Genomic DNA, 22,538 nt, shown 5'->3' with positions numbered 1-22,538 from the left:
GCAGGCTCCATGGTGGGAGCCCAACGCGGGACTTGATCCCGGGACTCCAGGATCGCACCCTGGGCCAAAGGCAGGCGCTAAACCGCTGAGCCACCCAGGGATCCCCCACTGCTTCCTTAAAAAAAAATCTACATCTTGTCATGTTAGTTCATATAGAACTACTTCATTTTTTAAATGGTGGTGTAGTATTCTATAGCATAAATCTAGTATAATCGAATCAAAGCTTTACGGTTGGTCATTTAGATTGTTTCCAATTTTCCAGCATTACATATCTGTAGTGATCATCCTTCAACATATATCTTTGACCATCTTTTTTAGTTATCTATATGAAATCTAAGATAAGGTGCACATTTAAAATTTTAATAGCCATGGCCAAAATATCCTCCAAAAAGGTTTCTACCAATCTGTAATCCTATTAATATTGTATGAAATTGCCTTTTTCTTCACATCTTATAGAATACTGGCTATGATCAATCCTTGCCAAACTGACAGATAAAAATGATATTGTGCTTTTAATTTGCACTTCTTGATTATTCATGGTATTCAAAATATTTTCATATAGTTGTAGGCCATTTATAATTTTTCTTGTCAAATGCCCATTCATGTCCTTTACCAATTTTCCCTTTAGATGGTTTTTTCCTTGTTGATTTTATTTTATTTTATTTTTTAAAAAGATTTTATTAAAAAAAAAAAAGATTTTATTTTATTTACTCATGAGAGATACAGAGTGGGAGAGAGAGAGGCAGAGACACAGGCAGAGGGAGAAGCAGGCTCCATGCAGGGAGCCCGACGTGGGACTCGATCCCAGGTCTCCAGGATCATGCCCTGGGCCAAAGGCAGGCGCTAAACTGCTGAGCCACCCGGGGATCCCATTTCCTTGTTGATTTTAATAGCTTTTCATTTATTAAGTGATGATATTAATACTCTGTCCTGTGGTTACAAATATTATCCTTGAATTATCTGTTTGTCTCTTCACCATACTTACGGTGTCTTTTATTTTATTTTTTAGCTTTTGCAGCAAAGAAGTTTTACTTTTTATTTATTTTAAAGATTTTATTTATTTATTCATGAGAAACACAGAGAGGAGAGAGAGGCAGAGACACAGGCAGAGGGAGAAGCAGGCTCCATGCAGGGAGCCCGACGTGGAACTCGATCCCGGGTCTCCAGGATCACGTCCTGGGCCGAAAGCAGCCCTAAACCGCTGAGCCACCCGGGCTGCCCACAAAGAAGTTTTAAATTTTTTATACTATCAGTCTTTTCTTTGATTTCATAATTGGATATTTCTTCTTCTCTCTCAGATTATTAAAATATTCATTTAAGTTTCTTTCCAGTTCCTTACTTTTTTGGTCACAGATTCATGTAAAATTATATTGATGAAAAGAATTCATGCCATTTGCAATGATGTGGATGGAACTAGAGGGTATTATGCGAAGTGAAATCAGTCAATTATCATATCAGCTCACTCATATGTGGAATTTAAGAAACAAAAGAGAGGATCATAGGGGAAGAAAGGTAAAAAATAAAACACGATGAAATCAGAGAGGGAGACAAACCATAAGACACACTCTTAATAATAGGAAACAAACTGAAGGTTGCTGGAGGGGAGGAGGCAAAGGGATGAGGTAACTGGGTGATGGACATTATGGAGGGTACATGATGTGATAAGTACTGGGTATTAAATAAGACTGATGAATCACTGACCTCCATATTTGAAACTAATAATACATTATATATTATTTAATTGAATTTAAATTAAAAAAAAAAAAAGAATGAATCCATCCTGGCCACTTTTTTTTCAACAGCTCCCCTATTGATGGACATTTGGGTTATTTCCAACTTTTTATTATTATATGTATTATAATACTTCTAATAAAAAAGCTTTTTGGGGGTTTGGGGACTATTATATATAAATATTATTAAAGTTCCTCATATCAATTCATCTAAATTCACATCTACTCATCTTTAAATTCCCAGATGCAGTGGTATTTGAGAGGACATGTTTCTCCATACTCTTGCCAACAAAAGCTATTATATTATAAAGCATTAACAATCTGATTAGAAAAAAGTGATGCCTTATTGTTGTTTTAATCCATTTATTTAACTATGAGTAGCATAATACATCTTTCAACATGTTTATTGGCCATTTGTATTTCTCCTTTGTGAATTGCCTTTTTGCATCCTTATTTTTTTTTCCTACGGGAGTTTTCATTATTTCTTTTAAAGATTTATTTATTTTAGAAAGAGAGAGAATGCATGTGCAAATGGTAGGTGGGGGCAGGAGGAGTAGGGGCAGAAGGAGAGACAGAGAGAGAATCCTAAGCAGATTCCCTGCTGAGCATGGAACTGGATTGATCTGAGCTCCATCTCCCAACCCTGAGATCATGACCTGAGCTGAAATCAAGAGTCAGATGCTTAATTGATTGAGCCACCAGGTGCCCCCATTAATTTTTTAATTAATTAGTTTTCAGAAATCTCTATACCCAATGTGGGGCTTGAATACCAAATCCTGAGATCAAGAGTTGCATGCTCTACCAATCTAGCCTCAAGTTTTCATTATTTTTAAGAGTAGGATGTCCATCTCTATCTAGAAATCAAATACTGTATTCACTTCACTTATTTATTGATTCTTTTTGAATTTCATCTAAGAGATAACATATTTTGAATAGAACCTGGAGATTCTCATGGAATCTAAAGGAAGCTGAATAATCAGAACTCAGGATGATTGAGGAACTTCTCTCTCAAGTCTTTAGGTCTCCCATCTTTGTTTCTCTGTTTTTCTCTGTTTCTGTCTTTCTGCAGATAGGCATTTTCTCGTTTTCATGGGTGCTCCACAAAGATGGACCCTTTTCTGTATTTCTCTCACTTTCAAGTAAACAGGCCTGTTCCACAAACTCACTGAGTTCAGTTCGAAATTCCTGAGAGAGAATCTGATTGGCTGATCTAAGTTAAGCATCTCCCTCTCGTCCAATCAATGGGGGCTAAAGGACAGGGCCATGTAGGGCAGATATGGCTGCTGGAGGCCACATTAGAGGGTCATTAATGATTTGCAGAAAAGGAGGTCATCACAGTTTGGATATATACCTAAAAGGTTTTGACTACAAGTTGCTATTATCATATAATGTACCCTGATGCCAATTTGGACTCTGTTCTCTTAATCAGTTATGCTGTGGCATAATCTTAGTATTAGCTGGTCTTGGCAATTCTGAATCTTAAGGACTTAGAGATCTGGACATAATCTCAGCTGCCCTGGTAAGATGAATCACTTTTCTCCTAGACTTTCAACTTCTAATGATAGAATGGCTTAATTCCTTTAAGAAACTTTGGCCTCATCTGGGGATTTGGGATTCATTTAAAAATTTTTTAAAAAATTTATTTATTTACTTGAGACTAAGAAAGAGAAAGAGAGCAGGGGGAGGGGCAGAGGGAGAAGCAGACTCCCCACTGAGCAGGGAGTCGCATGCGGGACTCAAACCCAGGACCCTGGGATCATGACCTGAACCAAAGGCAGACACCCAACCAACTGAGCCACTCAAGTGCCCATTTAAATTTCTCAATCGAGATCACCAGCCCAAGAAATTCAGAAAGAAACTGGCTCGTCTTGGGCATATTCCAGGCAGTGGCCTTTCCAGGCATAGCTCCTGACATTGTTCTGACATAAAACCTAAAAGCCCTTTGGGAATATTGCCATCAGCTTTTCTTCCTTAGGGTGGCACTCAGCAATTTGTCCCTTTGTCTCTCACCCAGTCCTTCTCCATGCCTTCTTCCCAATAAAACAAAACACAGCTACAGAGCCATTATAGAAGAACCATATGTGTTATTAACCCCTCAGATTTAAGTGGAAACTCACATTTCTGTGAGTGTCCTGATTGGGTAATACCTCATTTTGGTCAGTGTTTTTGCATAGTGTATTGGAATGGGTCAGTTCTTTATTGTGTGTGGCTGACATAAGAATTGCAGATGTTTAGCATCCTTGGTCCTCAAGGAATTAATGGCCGGGGTACCACTTCCAATCTCATGAGAACTAAAAATGTCCCCACAATGTTTCAGAAGTAATTTGAGGAATAGTTGCGCTCCTTTGAGATAACTCCTACCATGAACTGAAGTTCTGAGCTACTTGGGTCTCTTATTTGCCAGGATCTCTTTGCATTTTATGGGCTCTTTATATGTGAGCTAAGACCTTAGTATTGCATGGGGCTGGCCAAGAGTTGTTTGTTCTCCTTGGGTCAGCATTCTAAGGGAGTTGTCAGGTTCCAATAACATTTTCTTCTTTTGGATCCTTGGTTAACACAACTTTAATTCATAGGTATTACAAGTTAACTTAAATTTTAGTCAGTAGACTAACATCAATTTCTGATTATTTTGTATGTAAGGCCAAGTTGAACTCAAAGCATAAAGGGAATTGTAGCAGGATATAGTGGATAGAGTGCTAAACTGGGAGTTTGGAGATCCCTTACTTACTGCCTAATTTTGAGTGAATCAGTTCCCCTTTTTTGGCTTCAATTTCTTCATCTGTAAAATGGGGAGGTTGGGCTAAACAGTCTGGTTCTTTTAGGTCTAATATTGGGATTTTTTTATAATCTGTGTCCCCATTCCATCACCCATAAGATTGGGACAATATGTGTTTACCTCTGAGAGAGACAGAATTTTCCTTAATATTAGTAAAATATTTCAACATTGTGGCCATTCAAAAGTTAGGTCCTGGCAATGATCTAAGCTTCCACAGGTATTAGAGGCTTAAAACCAGTTTCTTATAAAATGTTTATAACTACTGTACAGTAGAAGTTTGTAAATAATGTATCTGTATGCTGATACAGTTGTTTCCCATAAGATAGTCATGTTGGAGGGAAAAAAGTCATTAGAGAAGAGAAAGGGCATATAATTCAAAATTTAATAGAGGACAACAAGGAAGGGAAATGTAGTAGAAGGGGATCCAAGTGAAGTAGTAACATAGGCTACTTGTACCATTGTCTATTTCTATAGTCATGTTTATGGCCACAATAGTCATCATTTCTCGAAGTGTTTAAGGAATAGGCACTGTGTTGAGCTTACATATTTTATCTCATTTAATTCTCACAGCAATCCTATGTGGGCAGGCACTGTGAATACCACTATTTGGCAGAATGAGAATTTGAATCTTACAGATATGTGACCCAGAACCCAAGCTTTTAAAGCCATCATATTTTACTAACTCTTATTTGGTACTTATTTGGGACATAAGGAAGTAGAATGCTTTCCCTTTCTAAAACCTCCTAGAAACCCAGACACTACTGGTGACTTATTCTAGTGCTGTGTGGCGTTGAAATCGTCATGGAAAACATACCCCAGGGGGATCCCTGGGTGGCTCAGCGGTTTAGCGCCTGCCTTTGGCCTCAGAGCGCGATCCTGGAGTCCCGAGATCGAGTCCCGCATTGGGCTCCCGGCATGGAGCCTGCTTCTCCCTCTGCTTATGTCTCTGCTTCTCTGTCTCTCTATGTCTATCATGAACAAATAAATAAAATCTTAAAAAAAAAAAAAAAAAGGAAAACATACCCCATTAGGAATCTAAAATTGGGGTTCTAGCTTCACTGCTCTATATTTTTGGACAAGACCTAAGCTTTCTGGATCTCACTTTCCTTATTCGTAAAACAGAGAGCTACTGAAAGGTAGAAGGCCATTTCTTACTCATCTTTTTCCCCTTTGATATAGCGGTGTTGGACAAATAGGAATGGAAGGGGTAGACAAGATCGTCTCTATGCTGCCTTTCTCAATCTCTGATCTTCAGATGGGACCTTGCCCAGGCAGGTGTACCATTTGTGCAGCAATATTTTGCTTTCTATTTTAAAAACAGAAGAAGGCATGCCAAATATCCATCACTTAACCTTTACTTTGAGAGGGTTCGTCTTGACAGAATGAGTAGGAGATTGCGGGTGCTGCTGTCTGGACCTGTGATTGACGTTCGTATCCAAGGCCTCCTTTACTTTCCAGAGACTTGATACCACTGTTGCATAACAGAAACAACACTGATAAATTGTAGTAACCCTGACGAAGGATGGCTGGAACCCAGGGATTCACGGCACTACCTATCCGGGAAAGCAGCTCTTAAAACTTAACGCAGACAAACCCTTTCAGGGCGAGGGGCAAACCCCTGACCGAGAAGACTGTCCTGCGTACACCCTGGTACTTGACCTTGCCCTGGTCGCTTCTCCTCCCAGACTGGTTTCCTCACCTGCAAAATGGTGGAACTGCCGCAGACCGACATCCCCGAGGTTCTCCCCAAACCCCGAGCTCTAACTCCTCCCCTTGAGGGTGGGGGTGGGGCGAGCAGAAGGTCAGGCCAGGAGTCACCCCCAGCCGCGGGGCGGTCCCTCTCCTCCTTCCCACTCCCCGCTCCCTCGCTCCACCGCGGTGAGGTCACGCGGGGGACGTCACGGGGTTGTGACGCCACCGAGGGGCGGGGCCCCCGGAGAGGAAGGGGCGGGGCAAGGCGGGCGGCGCCTGCGCAGTGGGCGCGGCGCGGGAGGAGGCGGAGGCGGCGGAGAAGCGAGAGGCGGCGGCGGCGGAGGCGGCGGCGCTGGGGGGGGTGGGAGGGGGGGGAGCGAGAGTGTGAGTGAGTGGCTGAGTGAGTTTATCCCTATGAGGCGGTGAGAGGCCCGGGGCCTACCTCAAAGGAGCGGGGTCGCGGCGCCTGCTAGCAGCGGGCCCCCTCCCTGTCCCCGGGCCCGGCGGCGCGGCGCGGCGGCGGCGGCGGCGGCTAGGTTGTGAGGAGGCGGGGAAGCGGGTGTCCGGCCCCAGCCATGGAGGGCATGGACGTGGACCTGGACCCCGAGCTGATGCAGAAGTTCAGCTGCTTGGGCACCACCGACAAGGACGTGCTCATCTCCGAGTTCCAGCGGCTCCTCGGCTTCCAGCTCAACCCGGCCGGCTGCGCCTTCTTCCTGGACATGACCAACTGGTGAGCCGGCCCCGCCGCGCCAGCACTGGGGCCCGCGGGGAAGGGAAGGGAAGGGAAGGGAAGGGAAGGGACACGCGAGCTCGGCCGTAGGGCGGGCCGGGCGGGCACTGAGGGGCACCCCCCTCCCAGGGCGTGGACGGCGTGTGGGGTGCCCCGGGGACTGGGGAGGAGGGGGGGTGCTGAGCAAGGCTGGAGAGGACGTACGAGGGGAATGGGGCGCCACCGGGTGCAGGAGGGGCGGAGGGGAGATTGGGGAGGGGCTCCAGAGGTTCTGCGGAGAATTAGGGGCCGAGGAACGTCGGGAGAGACTTGAGTATGGAGGCACAGGAGTAGACGTGAGCGCAAGAGGGCTGCGGTGTTGGTAAACAGAATAGGAAATATGAATTTGGGGAGTGGGAAAGAAGCTGGGAGTATGGAGTTAGGGTCGAGGAAGACCGGGATAAGGGGGAACTCCGGGAGATAATTCGGTGTTGATGGAAGAACCTGGGGCACGGGAGAGACTTGGGAGTTGGGAGCTGAGAACACATACTGTGTGTGTGTGCGTGCGTGTGCGTGTTTGTTTGGGTTTCTCCATTCGAGGAATGATAGGGAAAAAGGAAAACAATGTTATGGGGGAGGACAAGTGAGTACGGTAAGAGAGAGGACTCTCCTGAAGAGTGGTGCCAGGGAGGAGTGGGATATGCGAGTACATGTACTAACGGAAGACCAGGAGTGCTGGACCTGGGGCTGGGTCCGGGAAAGCCTTAGGAACGGTGAAGGAAGGGAGATCATCTTGGACGAGGGGACTTTCTGCGGGCACTGGAGCCCTGGACCCCAGGATGTCAGAGTGGGGAGGGGCTTATCTGAAATAAAGCGGAGTTATTTGGGATGTTTGGGGAAATGGAGAGCTTGGCTTAGGCTGGGAACCAATTTTTTGGCTTGGTGTCTCCTTGTAGAATTAAGGCAGAAGACCATGGCACTTAGACTAAAGGAGTGTTTCTTGGCTTTGAATGTAGCACTTGCTATTTTGATAAGCAGGGCTTCTCCTTGTTCTAGGAGAAGGGGTTGTGGAGTTCACTTAGGGTGAGTGATGAAGTAGGGACCATTAGACTTACTTTGAAAGGATTTCAGGTGAAACAACTCATTTTTCTTTGGCCAGAAAGCCATGGGATGAGTGCCCTTTGCTCTCTGTTTGGGCATTCAGTCCCCTGACTTGTGGAATCTTGTTTCTCTTGGCATCACTTATACTACCAGCTTTCCCTTTATTCCATGTCCACTGAATGCCTCAGGCAATGCCAGAAAGAAAAAAAAAAAAGAGGCTGTAAGCCTCCTCTTTATCTCATTCTTCTTCTAGTCCTTTCTGGAATGACGCTCATCTTACTTGTAGCTGTGGTCACACCAAAAGTGATGTGTGAATTTTTTTTCATTGTTGCATCATTGGTAGGTCTTGTTATTTTGCCTTTAAACTTGATTGTTGTAGCAAGGGTGGAATTTTTTAGATTTTAGAAAACTTTTTGAGGCATTGAATGCAGGAGAAAGTCTTTATAATTGAAGAAGCATTTGTGATCCCCACTTCTATCTTTTATGTCTGGGATTATCTACGAGAGGGACTAGAGCTTCTAGTAGTTTTCTGAACACCAACCTATGGTGTTTAAATAGTCGGTGGTAGAGGTTATTGAAAACATTGAGAACAAGTATTACACTAGTGAAATTTGGAAGTAAAGCTGTATCTTGACGAGGGTTCTCTTGCCTACCTACTTCTGTACCTCCAGCTCTTTTCCTTCCTTGTTTACACTAGTTTAGCATTGGAAATGGCATATTGTTGCTACCAGTTTGGTAGGGGAGGATCATTATTTCTCCCCACTGCTTTTTGAGTCGTACCACTTAAACCCTGCCCTTATAAGTTTTTAGTTCTTTAGAGTCAGTATTTATTAGTATAATTATTATGGCTACAGAACCAGTGTAATGAATTTTATATGTTTGAGGTGTGAGTGTTTAACATCTAAGATTGTTTGTTTTTAGGTGTTGTGAAAGATGAGGCCCAGTGTGGATAAGAAAAAAAATAACTTAAAAATTATAGTTGCCTTATAAAAATTTTACTTGGATTTTTATTTTTTATTTTTTTATTACTTGGATTTTTAAATAAAAAATTATTAAGCTCAAAGACACCATGTATTCTAATGAGATGACATCTGTAAGAAACAAGGTGTGATAGGGACGCCTGGGTGGCTCAGTTGTTGAGCGGCTGCCTTTGGCTCAGGGTGTGATGCCGGAGTTCTGTGATTGGGTCCCACAGCGGGCTTCCTGCATGGAGCCTGTTTCTCCCTCTGCCTATGTTTATGCCTCTCTCTCTCTCTCTCTCTCATTAATAAATAAATAAAATCTTAAAAAAGGGGGGGAGGGAAACAAGGTGCGATACACTTCTGAACAAAGCAATGAGTCATTAAAAGATGGGTTCAGGTTTTATTTATTATTTTTTTTTAAAATTTTTTTTTTAAATTTTTATTTATTTATGATAGTCACAGAGAGAGAGAGAGAGAGAGAGAGAGGCAGAGACACAGGCAGAGGGAGAAGCAGGCTCCATGCACCGGGAGCCCGACGTGGGACTCGATCCCGGGTCCTCAGGATCGCGCCCTGGGCCAAAGGCAGGCGCCAAACCGCTGTGCCACCCAGGGATCCCTGGGTTCAGGTTTTAAAGTAGTTAGAAGTTAGTAGCTTCTTACAAATCCAGGCAATTAAGTGATAACTCAGCTTTAAGCTACATTACCTTATTTTTTGGCTGTAGAAGTCATATTCTTTGTCTTTGATTATAAAATGAAAAACTATTTCTGAACTGAAAGGAGGCTTGGTATTCTTTTCTTTCTAATGAAAGTAGTTAGCTGCAGTATTGTATTTTGATTGCTATTTTGACCTGGCTAAATTTGTCTTCTTAGATTTTTGTTTTAAACAAATACTCATTATAATTAATAAGATCTAGGTTAAAATAAATGAAATTGTACATGTGTACTTGGTCAAAACATTTGTGTGTTAAGAAATACATAGTCTAGGGGCAACTAGGTGGCTCAGTGGTTGAGCCTCTGCCTTTGGTTCAGGGGGTGATACTGGGGTCCTGGGATACTTCCTCTGCCTATGTCTCTGCCTTTCTCTCTGCTTCTCTCATGAATAAATAAATAAAATCTTAAAAAGAAATATATAATCTAGATACTTATTATTTTTAAGTATCGTTTAATATCCAATTTTGTAAACTGTTGAGATAATCCTAATACAGGTTAGCAAAATCTCTCTCAAATTGTTGTGATTAACCTGTTGAATTTGAGATGATTAACTTTACTGTGACTTCGTAAGTGCCTGCTGTGCATTTTAATAAATAACCATCATTTAGTTGTTTGATAACTGTTAGAAAATAATATGGTAAGTTAAAAATTATTTAAAAATATAGGCCATAAGTTTTCTAAAATGAAACTCAAGTTGGAAAGACTATGCTTCTGTTTTCAAAAGTAAGTATTTTTTGTTTTCAGTAACAAACAACTTTTTAAGAAGCTGTTGAACTAAATTGAATGTTTTGGCTTTGTAAATTATCTACCCTAGAATTTTTTTTTTCTAGTTGCTCCTTGTGCAGCATGTAGATATATTTATTTGTTTAGTTTGGAACCAAGTATGTTTCAATGTAAGCATTTTTTTGTAGTGATAAACCTGAGTTGGCAGCCATGCTGCTGGAGAATTGATAGAACTGCCTCTTAAAAAAAGTAGTCAATTTTCAGTTCCTAAGTGAGTACATAAAATGAATAAATGGTGTGAAAAGACCCAATATCTGAAGCCAACTGGAATGGCTTATAGATTAGTATAACTTCCTGTAGGAAAAAAACAAACAAACAAAAAAACAAACTTTCTGTAGGTATAATGTCTTGCAGAGAGACTACTAGGCTTTGAGTATAGAATCTGGAATTCTAAAACTGGAAGCTGGCTTAAGAGATCCTCTAGTTCATTTCAGTTTTTCCTGAAGAATTGAGTATAATACTTCCAAGATTGCTTATTCTTACATCCCTGAGGGCAGAGATTTGCATGATACATTATTATTGTGTTTAATTACTTTTCTAGTTAGAATTTTGTCAAAACTAAATCTCTCTTACTACAATTTAGACTTTTTCATTGCTTATACCCTCCTTGGAGATGGAGAATATCTAATAAACATCTTCCTTAAGAGGTCAGAAAGTTTCTGTTAATTCAAATCACTAAAGCTTTTTAACCTTTTATAATTTAAGCACATTCAATTTAGTGGTTTCTCATCCTTTAATGTAGTCTAATACATTTTTTGTTTTAAGGGGAAACCAGCATAAAAATTTAACGTAAGCCATTTTATTTTAAGTGTACAGTTTAATGTTACATAAGATTTTAAATTCACTTCTGGCCTTCAAAATCTTTTGTCTCGTGTTTTTAAAGTGAGTTCTTTAGCATTTGAGACAAGAGGCAAATAACACTTTTAGATTTTATTTATTTTTATTTTTTATTAAAGTAGGCTCCATGCGCATCTTGGAGCTTGAACTCAAGACCTCGGGATTGAGAGTTGCATGCTCTACTAACTGAGCTAACCAGATCCCCTAGATTTTATTTTATTTTTTAATACTTCTAGGTTTTTAGAGGACATTAACTTAGGAGTTACAGGTATAAATACAATAATTTTGACTAGCATATAGCCTGTATTGACTGTTCATTTGGCTAGTGCTTTGCAGTTGTGGTGTTGGCAACATCCTAGGTTACCTGCAGGTATCTTCAGGAAGTATTTTGTATTTTTTGGAACAATTACATGTGCCCATCATGGATGGAACAGATGTTTTCTAGAAAAGTAACTTGGAGGAAAATGTTTTTATACAGTCTTGTCCTGTTGACTTTGTCAACATTGTCAGAGGCACCTGACTGGATAAAATAAAGGTATAACTGACACAGTGAAGCAAAATCAGAATCTAGACATGAAAATCAGTTGTACCTCTTATTTCACAGTACCTCTCCTGCCTGATCTTAATCCATTTCTCAGTCACCTGCATGGTAAATGAGTTTCTGATCCATTCTCTGGTTTATATGCATGAGTCTAGGAAAAGTCCCTTTATAACAGATAAACCATGATATTAATACTGGGTTTCTTGAAAGTAATTTGTGCCAAGCAGCAATTTTAGGAGGAGGGTAGGGAAGGATTGCATAACATTCTATGACCTTTTTAAAAAATATTTATTTATTTAAAGTGGGAGAGGGGCAGAGGGAAAAGGAGAGAGAGAGAGAATCTCAAGCAGATTCCCTGCCGAGCACAAGCCCTACTCACTAGGTCTCACAACCCTAAGACCATGACCCTGATCTGAGATCATGACCTGAGCCGAAATCGAGTCAGATTCTCAACAGACTGAGCCACCCCAGTGTCCTACACTCTATGACATTTTCAAGAAGATTGGGAATTCTTGCTTTGGAGTTCTTCTCTTCTACTTTGTTCTTACCTTTTTTGAGTGACACGTACAAAGTAGAACTCTGGGTAGGATATAAACAAGTTTACAAATAGAGCATTTAGATTCATTTTAGTTTTAAAAGGAGCACAGTAAAACGTACATTGTTGCCCTACAGGAAGTCTTTACAAACAGTATTGCTGTGGGACTTGTATTCCTGATCAAAGATGAAGTCAAAACTAATCTCCATTATAGCTAGGGTGGGTGGAAGTGGTTTCTTTACCATATCTTATCTTCCCACTCCTTCCACACAAAATTTGTGTAGCACATAACAGCAAAAACTATCAACCAGATAGTATTTAAATGAATGTATTTTGGATAGATCCTTAGCGGACAGTGTAATACAAAAAGCAGAAGACAGCAACTATTATAATTTGTGCTCTAGTAGGAAAAGAACATGTCTGAAATGATCAGAGAAAAATTTCAGGATAATGCAGAAACATTCATATATCAATACCGAATTAGCTGTATAAAATTTCAGACAGGTAGGAATGGACTGAATCAAATAGAACCAGTGATTCAAGGGGATCCCTGGGTGGCGCAGCGGTTTGGCGCCTGCCTTTGGCCCAGGGCATGATCCTGGAGACACAGGATGGAGTCCCACATCGGGCTCCCGTGCATGGAGCCTGCTTCTCCCTCTGCCTGTGTCTCTGCCTCTCTCTCCCTCTCTCTGTGACTATCATAAAAACAAAAACAAAAACAAAAACCAGTGATTCACAATGATTGAATGGCTGCCATAGGCAAGTTGTGTTCTTAGAAGTTTTGAAATAATTAGTGGATTTGAATTGATGGAAAAGCAGTATATTGTAGGTAAAAGCTATTTCCTGAGTGAAACCAGGAAGGAGAAAGTGGAGCAGAGCCATCTAGGAGCTTGGCTTGGGTAGAATGTGGTTGGTTAATGGACTCAAGAATGACAAGACATGGATTTATTTTTATTTTTTGTTTGGAATATTGTTGATTTTTTAAAAATTGAGATGAAATTGACATAACATGAAATCAAACCATGACAAAGTGAACAATTCAGTGGCATTTACCACACTCACAATGTGGTAGCTACCACTTCTTTGTAGCCAAAACATTTTCAACACCCCAAAAGGAAACCCTACACCTGTCAAAGCAGTTGCTCCTCATTCCCTGGAAACCGAAGCTCTGGCAATCACCCGGGTCACCATTTTCTTCCTTTGCCTTGACAACCATCAATCTGAAGTCTTTATCTGTGGATGTGTACCTATTCTGGATATTTCATATGAAGGGAGCCATACAATATTAGTCCTTTTGTGTCTAATGTCTTCCAAGGTTCATCCATATTGTATAGCATGTATCAGTATTTCATTACTTTTTGTGGCTAAATAATATTTCAATGTATGCTGATACCACAATTTATCCATTCATCTGTTGATGGATGTTCAAGCCACTTCCAACTTCTGGCTATTGTGAATAGTGCTGTATGAAAATGCATGTACACATATTTGAGTCCCTGTTTTTACTTCTTTTGGTTAAATACTTAGGAATTGAATTGCTGGGTCTTAACGGTAATTCTGTGTTTAACTTTTTGAGGAACCATCGAAGTATTTTCCATAGCAATTGAATTATTTTATATCCGCCAGCAATGAACAAAGGTCTGTCCCAGTTTCTCCATAACCTTACCAACCACTATTATCCTTTATTAAATTATAGCTATTCATCTGAGTATGAAGTGGAACCTCATTGCAATTTTTATTTCTATTGCTCTGATTACTAATGATACTGAATGCCTTTTAGTATGTTTTTTAGCCATTTGTATACTTCCTTGGAGAAGTGTGTTTTTCAAGTCCTTTTGCTTTTTTTTTTTTTTTTAATTTGGATTGTCTTTTTTGTTCAGTTGTAAGAGTTCTTTATATGTTCTGTATACTAGACCCTTATCAGATATGTGATTTGCAAGTATTGTCTCCTATTTTATAGGTTGTCTTTTCATTTTTCTTGATAACATCCTTCAATGCACATGTTTTTATTTTGGATGCCTTCCAGTTTATCTAATTTTTTTTGTTGTTGCTTGTGCTTTTTGCATTGGATCTAATAATCTATTGCTAATCCCAAGGTCATGAAGATTTATCTCTATGTTTTTTCTTAGAGTTTTAAGATTTCACGTTTTATATTTAGATGACTGACCTATTTTGAGTTAATTTTTTAAAAATTTTTATTTATTTATGATAGTCACAGAGAGAGAGAGAGAGAGAGGCAGAGACATAGGCAGAGGGAGAAGCAGGCTCCATGCACCAGGAGCCTGATGTGGGATTCGATCCTGCGTCTCCAGGATCGCGCCCTGGGCCAAAGGCAGGCACCAAACCGCTGCGCCTCCCAGGGATCCCTTGAGTTAATTTTTGTATAGAAAGTAAGGTAGGAGTCCAACTTAATCCTATTGTAGCTTAATTTTGTTTTGTTTTTATAAAAGATTTATTCACAGAGAGAGAGAGAGAGAGGCAGAGACACAGGCAGAGGGAGAAGCAGGCTCCTTGCAGGGAGAGTTTGATCCCGGGACTCCAGGATCATGCCCCAGGCTGAAGGTGGCACTAAACCGCTGAGCCACCCGGGCTGCCCTGTAGCTTAATTTTAATTTTAATTTAGCTTAATATGCTCTGTGACTGGTTTCTCATTGACTCTGTATTAAATATATCCTTTACTTGTATAGGAAATATACTCTCTTTGGCTAAACCTAAAAATTGGGCCAGAAAAGGGTGCAAGGTTTTCTGATGGTGGAATGTGTTATGGATGTTATATTGTTGGCAAAACTAAATGTGTTTTTAAAAAGTCAATCTATCCTTTACCCCATCCTACTAGCCAGCTTTTCATTCTGATTTTTCCCTTTTCTGTTAATAGCTCCGTTGGTCTTCCAGACATTAGGCTTGAACTGAATTCTATCCAATGCCCTCTTGTTCCTGGAGACCTCAAATCATTTGCCAAACCCCATTCGTTTCCACTCTGCAGTGCACTTCCCAACTCTTTTTTTCCATTCCCCTTGCCACAACCTTAACAGGAACACTCTCCAAATTGGCTTTCTACACCTGGCACTCTTCCTTCTAATCCATTTTATGGACACACCACTACCAGATAAATCTATCTTTCTTTTTTTAATAAGATATTTATTTATTCATGAGAGAGAGAAAAAGAGGCAGAGACAGGCAGAGGGAGAAGCAGGCTCCATGCTGGAAGCCCAATGTCGGACTCGATCCCAGGACTCTAGGATCATGACTGGAGTCAAAGGCAGACGCTCAGCTGCTAAGCCATCCAGGTGTCCCTTTTTTTTTTTTTTAATTTAAATTCAGTTTGCCAACATATACCCAGTGCTCATCACATCACATGCCTTCCTTAATGCCTGTCACTCAGTTACCCTGTCCCTCCACCCACCCAGATTAATCTTTTAAATCACAGCTTTATTTTGGTGCATTTTTTTTTCTTCTTAAAAACCTTTAACAATGCCCTTGTTGAATACTAGAAAAAGAACAGAGCTTTAGCTTGACATTCAGGGCCCTCCAAAGATTGGTCCTGGTTTATCTATCTCTACCTTTCTGGCGTATCTTTTTTTTTTTTTTTTCTTTTTTAAGATTTTATTTATTTATTTGAGGCAGAGGGAGTGTGCACATGCATAAGTTGGGGGGGGGCACTAGGAGCAGGAGAAGCAGGAGAAGCAGACTCTCAACTGAGCAGGCAGCCTGAGAACCCTGAGATTATGACATAAGCCAAAGACAGACAACTGACTGAGCCAGCCAGGTGCCCCCAAAGAAAACCTTTCTGGTATATCTTTACTCTGGATATCTTCTTTCTCTCTGTTCCATTCAAACTGATTTGTTGCTCATTTTCCACACCTACTTTTGTTTTCCCAATTTTAAACTTTTTCTTCTACCTAGAATGTTCTTTCCTTTTCTTATGCCTCATGAGATCCTTTTTTTTTTTTTTTTTGAAATTGGGACACTAATCACTGTAGTAGTGCTGTCTTCTCTAAACTCCGCTCTTGCCTTTTTAATATCATTGATCATATATGATACCTACGCAGGAGAGGAAAATACACCCTAATAGTTTTTGGTTCTCCCAGAACATTTGCTGCCATGAATGGTATATATTTGGTGCTCAGTAAATATTTGAAGTAAGCTGTTTAGGTAAATGGAGTAAATACTTCGTTTTTATAGAAATCTTGAAGAAAAAAGTTCTATAATCTAGGCTCTTTTTAAGGCTTTTTTTTCTTTGTAGATTTCATTTGCCATAAGATTTAAATGTTGCCAGTATATATTCCAAACATGACGTGAAAGAAATTAAAATTAAACAGCAAGAATATTGTTTCTGGAAGCAATTTGAGCCCTCTAGATATTGGCCCACCTTATATACCTACCTTTTCAGGCATATTTCCTTGAACTGAATATTAGGTAACATTTATTTAGATGTGAATGGAGAAAAATATTTTGTGGGGTCTCTCAAGTTTTTCTGTATTTCATTGAGGAAAAAATTTAAAAAGTAATATAAGCACATAGTAAGTTCAAGTAGTTTAGAAAGGCCTTCACAGGGGTTGCAAACTAAAATGTCTATAGATGTCAGGAGGAGAATGTGAACAGTTGAAGTGTTTGAAAGAAACAAGCGCTAGAAAGTACTTGTCTTTTTTAAGAAGGTTACTTCCCTTAATTCACATATTACCAGGATGGAATGGGGTCCTAGTGTTCTTAGATTTTTCCATTTTTTCAAGAGAAGCCAGTAAATCAGAGTTTTATGGAAAATCTCCTGATTTTCAAATGTTGGCAACTAATTCAAATATTTTTAAAACACTGTATGGGCCAAATAAAGCACATCTATAGGTAGGATGTGGTCCTTGGGCCACTAATTTGCAAACTCTGGGCTAAAAGTGAGAAGCAGAAGTCCCCTTTCCTTTCCACATATAGCCACTACTGTCTGTTTTTTTCTGTACCTTTTAGAAAATTTCTATGCCTTTAGAATTTTGCATGCATATATATACACATATATACTTAGTGTGTGTGCATATATGTATTTTAACAGCAGTGGTATTGCAATTTGAATAATTGTTCTTCCTATCCAGTATAATGGATACCACAGCCCTTGAACTGAATTAGTTGTCATGATACTTGGATGGGATGATCAAATAGATACATACTTTTCTAAAAGTGCAGTGGTAGATTTGATCTCTTCAAGTACGGTAGAATTTCTTCACTGTATTGAGCAACAGCCTCTCATCCAGTAATTACATAAAATTATTAAAAAGTTCTTTTGCTACGTTAAGAGCAAAATGTGTTAACTAGTGAGTTCATCTGAATTTGCTTATGAGAGATTGTCAGGGAACACATTTTATGAGTTATACTTTTTAGGAACCTAAAACACAAGACTGAAACTCACAGAAGAGGTTTAGCTCTTATTATTAAGTCGCCTTGTGCAGATGAAACTAATACATTTTCACTTGTAAGCGTAATTGATTTTGTGAGTGGTTTTCTAATGATTTGCCAAAGTTAATATATGTCTTGGGAGGGAACAATTTATTCCAAATATGGAACTCAGGCCCACTGAAATTACTATGTACTGGATTTTAAAAGACTCACTTTAAAAAATGAACAGTGGTGTTTTCTTATGTTTGAGCCTTGGCTCTGTGAAGTGTTTCCAAAGGTTCACACTTGAATTATTGTGCTTGAGGTCAGTGATTCACAGCCTATTATGGAGCAACAGCCTACTACTAGATTGAATGATACACAGTGTGCTTTCTAAAGTGCTTTCTGGTTAGCTTTCCTTTCCTTTGCTTTGGCTTCTTTTCTCCCCTCCCCTCCCCTCTCCTCCCCTTCCCTTCCCCTTTCCCTTTTCTTTCCCTTTCCTTTCCTCTTTCAATGGGGCACAAGCAGAGGGAGAGGGAGAGGCAGACTCCCTGCTCAGCAGGGAGCCTAATATGGGGCTTGATCCCCACACCTTGGGATCATGATCTGAGCCAAAGGCAGACACTTAATGGAGTGAGCCACCCTGGCACCCCCGCATTTCTTTTATATAGTAAATTTTACTTTTTAATTTTTTGTAATACTTTGATAATAGGGTTTGGGAAAATGGAGATCACTGGCTGCAGGGTGGGTTTTGCATATAACTACAACTGGAAACCAACTGCCTTTAAAAATTTTAAATTAAAAAATAACTATTTTATTATGATATAAAGTTTTATTGTTACATAAATCATTGCAGATAAGCTAGAAAGTGCCAGTCAGCAAAAAGGGAGCAGAAATAAGCTATACTCACAGGAGCCAGAGATAAATAATTTTAACCTTTTCATCTCTTTTTTTCTCATACTATAGTATGTGTGTGTACCTGTATGTTTTACAAAAGTGGAATATTTACTATATTCCAGATACCTTTCCAAGTGATTGTTTACTCTATAATTTAATGTTCACAATAATTTTAGGAAGTAAGTAACATTATCCTCATTTTACAGAAAAGGAAAAGAGATTCAGTAAGGTTAAATAATTTGCCTAAAGTTACATGGATAATAGTGGTAGAAATATGATTCAGATTTAAGCAGTTTGGGAGCAGTGTGCACCCGATTGCTGTTTTATACACTAGGGACGTTGCTAGGGCTGCCATAACAAATTATCACAAATAGGGTAGCTTAAAACAAAAAGTTATGTTCTTACAGTTCTGGGGAGGCTAGAAGTTGAAGTCAGGGCATCAGTATGGCTGTGCTCCCTCTAAGGTTTTAGAGAAGAATCTCCCTTATCTTTTAGCTTCTGATGACATTTCTTGGGGTCTCTAGGTTTGTAGCTGTTTTCACTCTGATCTCTGCCTCAGTAGTCACGTGGCCTTCTTCCTTGTGTATGTGTCTCCAGATTTCTCCCTCCCCAGAAGGACACTAGGCAGTTGGATTTTGGGCCCAGCCTAACCTGATCTCTTCTAAACTGCAGACTCTTTCCAAATAAGACCACTTTCTGAGGTTCTGAGTAGATGAGAATTTTGGTGGATACTCTTCATCTGCTACACACACTATTTGTAATCTGCTTTCACTTAAAATCTCTTATGGCTGTTCTTCGTTTTTAATAAATACGATTCTATACTTTTAAAAGCTTCATAGTATTCTGTTACATGGATATAAAATAATTTAATAATCCTTTTTCATTGGATATCAGGGTTTTTAATTTTTTGTCACTATAAACTCAGTATTGAATATCCTTGTAGGTAAGTCTTTGCTTGGCATTCTTAATTATTTCCTTAGAATTTTTTCCTAGAATTAGGTTGCCGGGCTAAAGATAAACATGGCTTTTAGTGCTCTTAATATTTAATTGCCAAATTCTCTATCTCATAAAGGTCAGGCTAATTTGTATTTCCACCACTACTGTGTGAGTAATAATACCTCATCAATGCAGAATATCACAATTAAAAATTTTTTTCAGCTTGGTAGATTTAAAAAAAAGAGACTTGTTTTAATTTGTATTTTGTTATTTCTGATGAGTACTTTTATGTCCTAAATATCCATTGTATTTTTTTATGAATTGGCTGAACATGGCCTTTGTCCATTTTTTAAAAAAAGATTTTATTTATTCATGAGAGACAGAGAGAGAGAGAGAGAGAGAGAGAGAGAGAGGCATAGACACAGGCTGAGAGAGAAGCAGGCTCCCTGCAGGGAGCTGGATGTGGGACCTGATCCGGGTCTCCAGGATCACACCCTGGGCTGAAGGTGGCACTAAACTGCTGAGCCACCCGGGCTGCCCTGTCCTGTTTTTTTTTTTTTTTTTTGGTAACGAAGTATGCTTTTTGGAAAGTGGAATTTTTCCCCCCTGACTACAAAAGTAGTAATACTGAATATAGAAAACCAACAAATTGAGAAATGTTGAAGGAAGACAATAAAGAAATAAAGCCACTTGACAATACTACTCAGCTGTCAGTTTGTGTTCACAAGTATGCATATGTAGATATTTGTACGTGAGAGAGATATATAGTTTAAAGATTTTATTTATCTGACAGCATGCAGAAGCAGGGGGAGAGGCAGAGGGAGCAGGAGAAATAGGCTTCCCACTGAGCAGGGACCTCAATTTGGGGCTCAATTCAAGGACCCCTGGGATCATGATTTAGGGAAGGCAGACACTTAACAGCTTAACTGACTGAGCCACTCAGGGGCCCCTAATTTGCATTTCTTTGCTTGGTGAGATCTTAAGTTTTATGTGTGTGCATTGGCTATTTTTTAATAGACTTACATTTTTAATTTGAAAAAAAAAGTGTAATGAAGCCTGAATACCCATTATTCTGATTTCACAGTCATTAATCTTTTTCTTTTTTTTTTTCATTTTTTCTCACCAGAAGGACAGTATTTTACTCCCCCCGCCTCAGAGAGCCCTGGGGGGTGCGGGTAGGGGGCACTGCTGAAGCTGGGAGGGAAGGAAGGAGAATCTTAACCAAGCTCCACCCCTAGCGCAGGGATCGCACAATCCTGAGATCCTGACCTGAGCCAAAATTAAGAGTCAATCCCTTAACCAACTAACTGAGCCACCCAGGCACCCCCAGTTTTAGAACATTTCTGTCACTCCAGTGAGGTTTATGCCAATTTGTGGTCAGTCCTGTTGCCTTCAGCACCAGCTAACCACCATTTGTAAATGTGCAGTATGTGGCCTTTGTGGCTGGCTTTTCCTGAGCATAATGTTTTCGAGGTTTATCTGCGTTATAGCATGGATCTTTTATGGAAATTCGTTCTATTCTGTTTTACTGATGAATAGTCTAGATACATAAAAAAATAATCATTATTGTTAAAAAAATATTCAAACAGTACCAAAGTTTTTTCAATGAAAGGTAAGTCTTCCTTTGATTCTAGATTTTATGTCTCTTTGTCAGAGATGGTACCTACTATCAGTCTCCTGTGTATCTTTCCAGATGTTGTTCTACATAGTTTTAATACCTGTAAATGTCCTCTCTTTTTGGTATCTTTGTCATTTTATTTTATTTTATTTTTTATTTTTTTTTTGTCATTTTAAAAATTGGTATTTGTAAGTTATATCTTACACATGTTTTTTCAGTTTCTTGTTTTTTAACTTAAGGTTTTATTTTATTTTATTTTATTTTATTTTTATTTTTATTTATTTATGATAGTCACAGAGAGAGAGAAAGAGAGAGAGGCAGAGACACAGGCGGAGGGAGAAGCAGGCTCCATGCACCGGGAGCTCGACGTGGGATTCGATCCCGGGTCTCCAGGATCGCGCCCTGGGCCAAAGGCAGGCGCCAAACCGCTGCGCCACCCAGGGATCCCCAACTTAAGGTTTTATTTAGATAATTATAAAACCAATACACGTTTTTTGTGAAAAGTTAGTATGTAAATCCTTGTGTTTTGTCTCCCTTGACTGACTCTCCAGAAGTGGCCATTATTCTGTTTCTTCAGAGACGCTATGTACCTTTGTAGGCCTGTATTTGATCAGAGTGGTCACAGAGTCCATATGTATGCTAATGAAGGTTATAGCTATATCTCCTCCATTCTACACACAGATTTAAATCCTTCCTCGTACAGTTTTTTTTTTCTTTCTTTCTGAAAAAGAACTGTCTTCTGTATAGACAGTTAAAAGTCATTGTTCGTGATAGTAGTCTTTAAGTCTTATGTGTTAGGTCTTGGGAAATTTTTCTCCTCCACGGCACTTTAAAACAAACTTTGAGGGCAGCCTGAGTGGCTCAGCGGTTTAGCGCTGCCTTCAGCCCAGGGCATGATCCTGGAGACCCGGGATTGAGTCCCACGTCAGGCTCCCTGCATGGAGCCCTGCTTCTCCCTCTGCCTGTGTCTCTGCCTCTCTGTGTGTGTGTGTGTCTCTCATGAATAAATAAATAAAATCTTAAAAAAAAAAAAAACTTTGATATGTTGTTAAGTGTGGACTTTAGGCCAGGTCATTTCAGATCTATCATCTACTTCAGTTGTCAAGAGTTTTTCCAACATAGATCATGATCTGTAGATGCACCATCACTTGCATAGAGGTCTTATCTCCTACCCCATGCTTGAAAATACGCATACACATGCAAATGGAGTCATACTATATATACTGTTCTTAGATTAGCTTCACGTCAAAATAATGCTGAGGACATCATTTCTTTTAATGGATGGATGCATGGTATTTATTTCATTGTGGCTGATGATACTTTATTTAAATAGTTCCTTGTTGATGGAC

The 22,538-nt window shown here is 39.7% G+C and overlaps 1 protein-coding gene across 2 annotated transcripts in view; it reads left to right on the top strand.

Annotated features, from left to right (window-relative positions):
* Positions 1–6,511: 6,511 nt before the first annotated feature.
* ILRUN (inflammation and lipid regulator with UBA-like and NBR1-like domains) overlaps positions 6,512–22,538 on the top strand; it is a 93,759-nt gene continuing 77,732 nt past the window's right edge. For both annotated transcript variants that reach the window (XM_025990772.2, XM_025990770.2), the window contains exon 1: positions 6,512–6,931. In XM_025990772.2, the coding sequence (XP_025846557.1) occupies positions 6,774–6,931 (158 nt within the window). In that variant the 5' untranslated portion in view covers positions 6,512–6,773. The remainder of the gene's footprint in view (positions 6,932–22,538) is intronic.

This window comes from Vulpes vulpes, chromosome 1 (assembly GCF_048418805.1).
Source record: "Vulpes vulpes isolate BD-2025 chromosome 1, VulVul3, whole genome shotgun sequence".
In the NCBI taxonomy this organism is placed as follows: domain Eukaryota; kingdom Metazoa; phylum Chordata; class Mammalia; order Carnivora; family Canidae; genus Vulpes; species Vulpes vulpes.
This window is presented reverse-complemented; position numbering and strand designations above follow the sequence as displayed.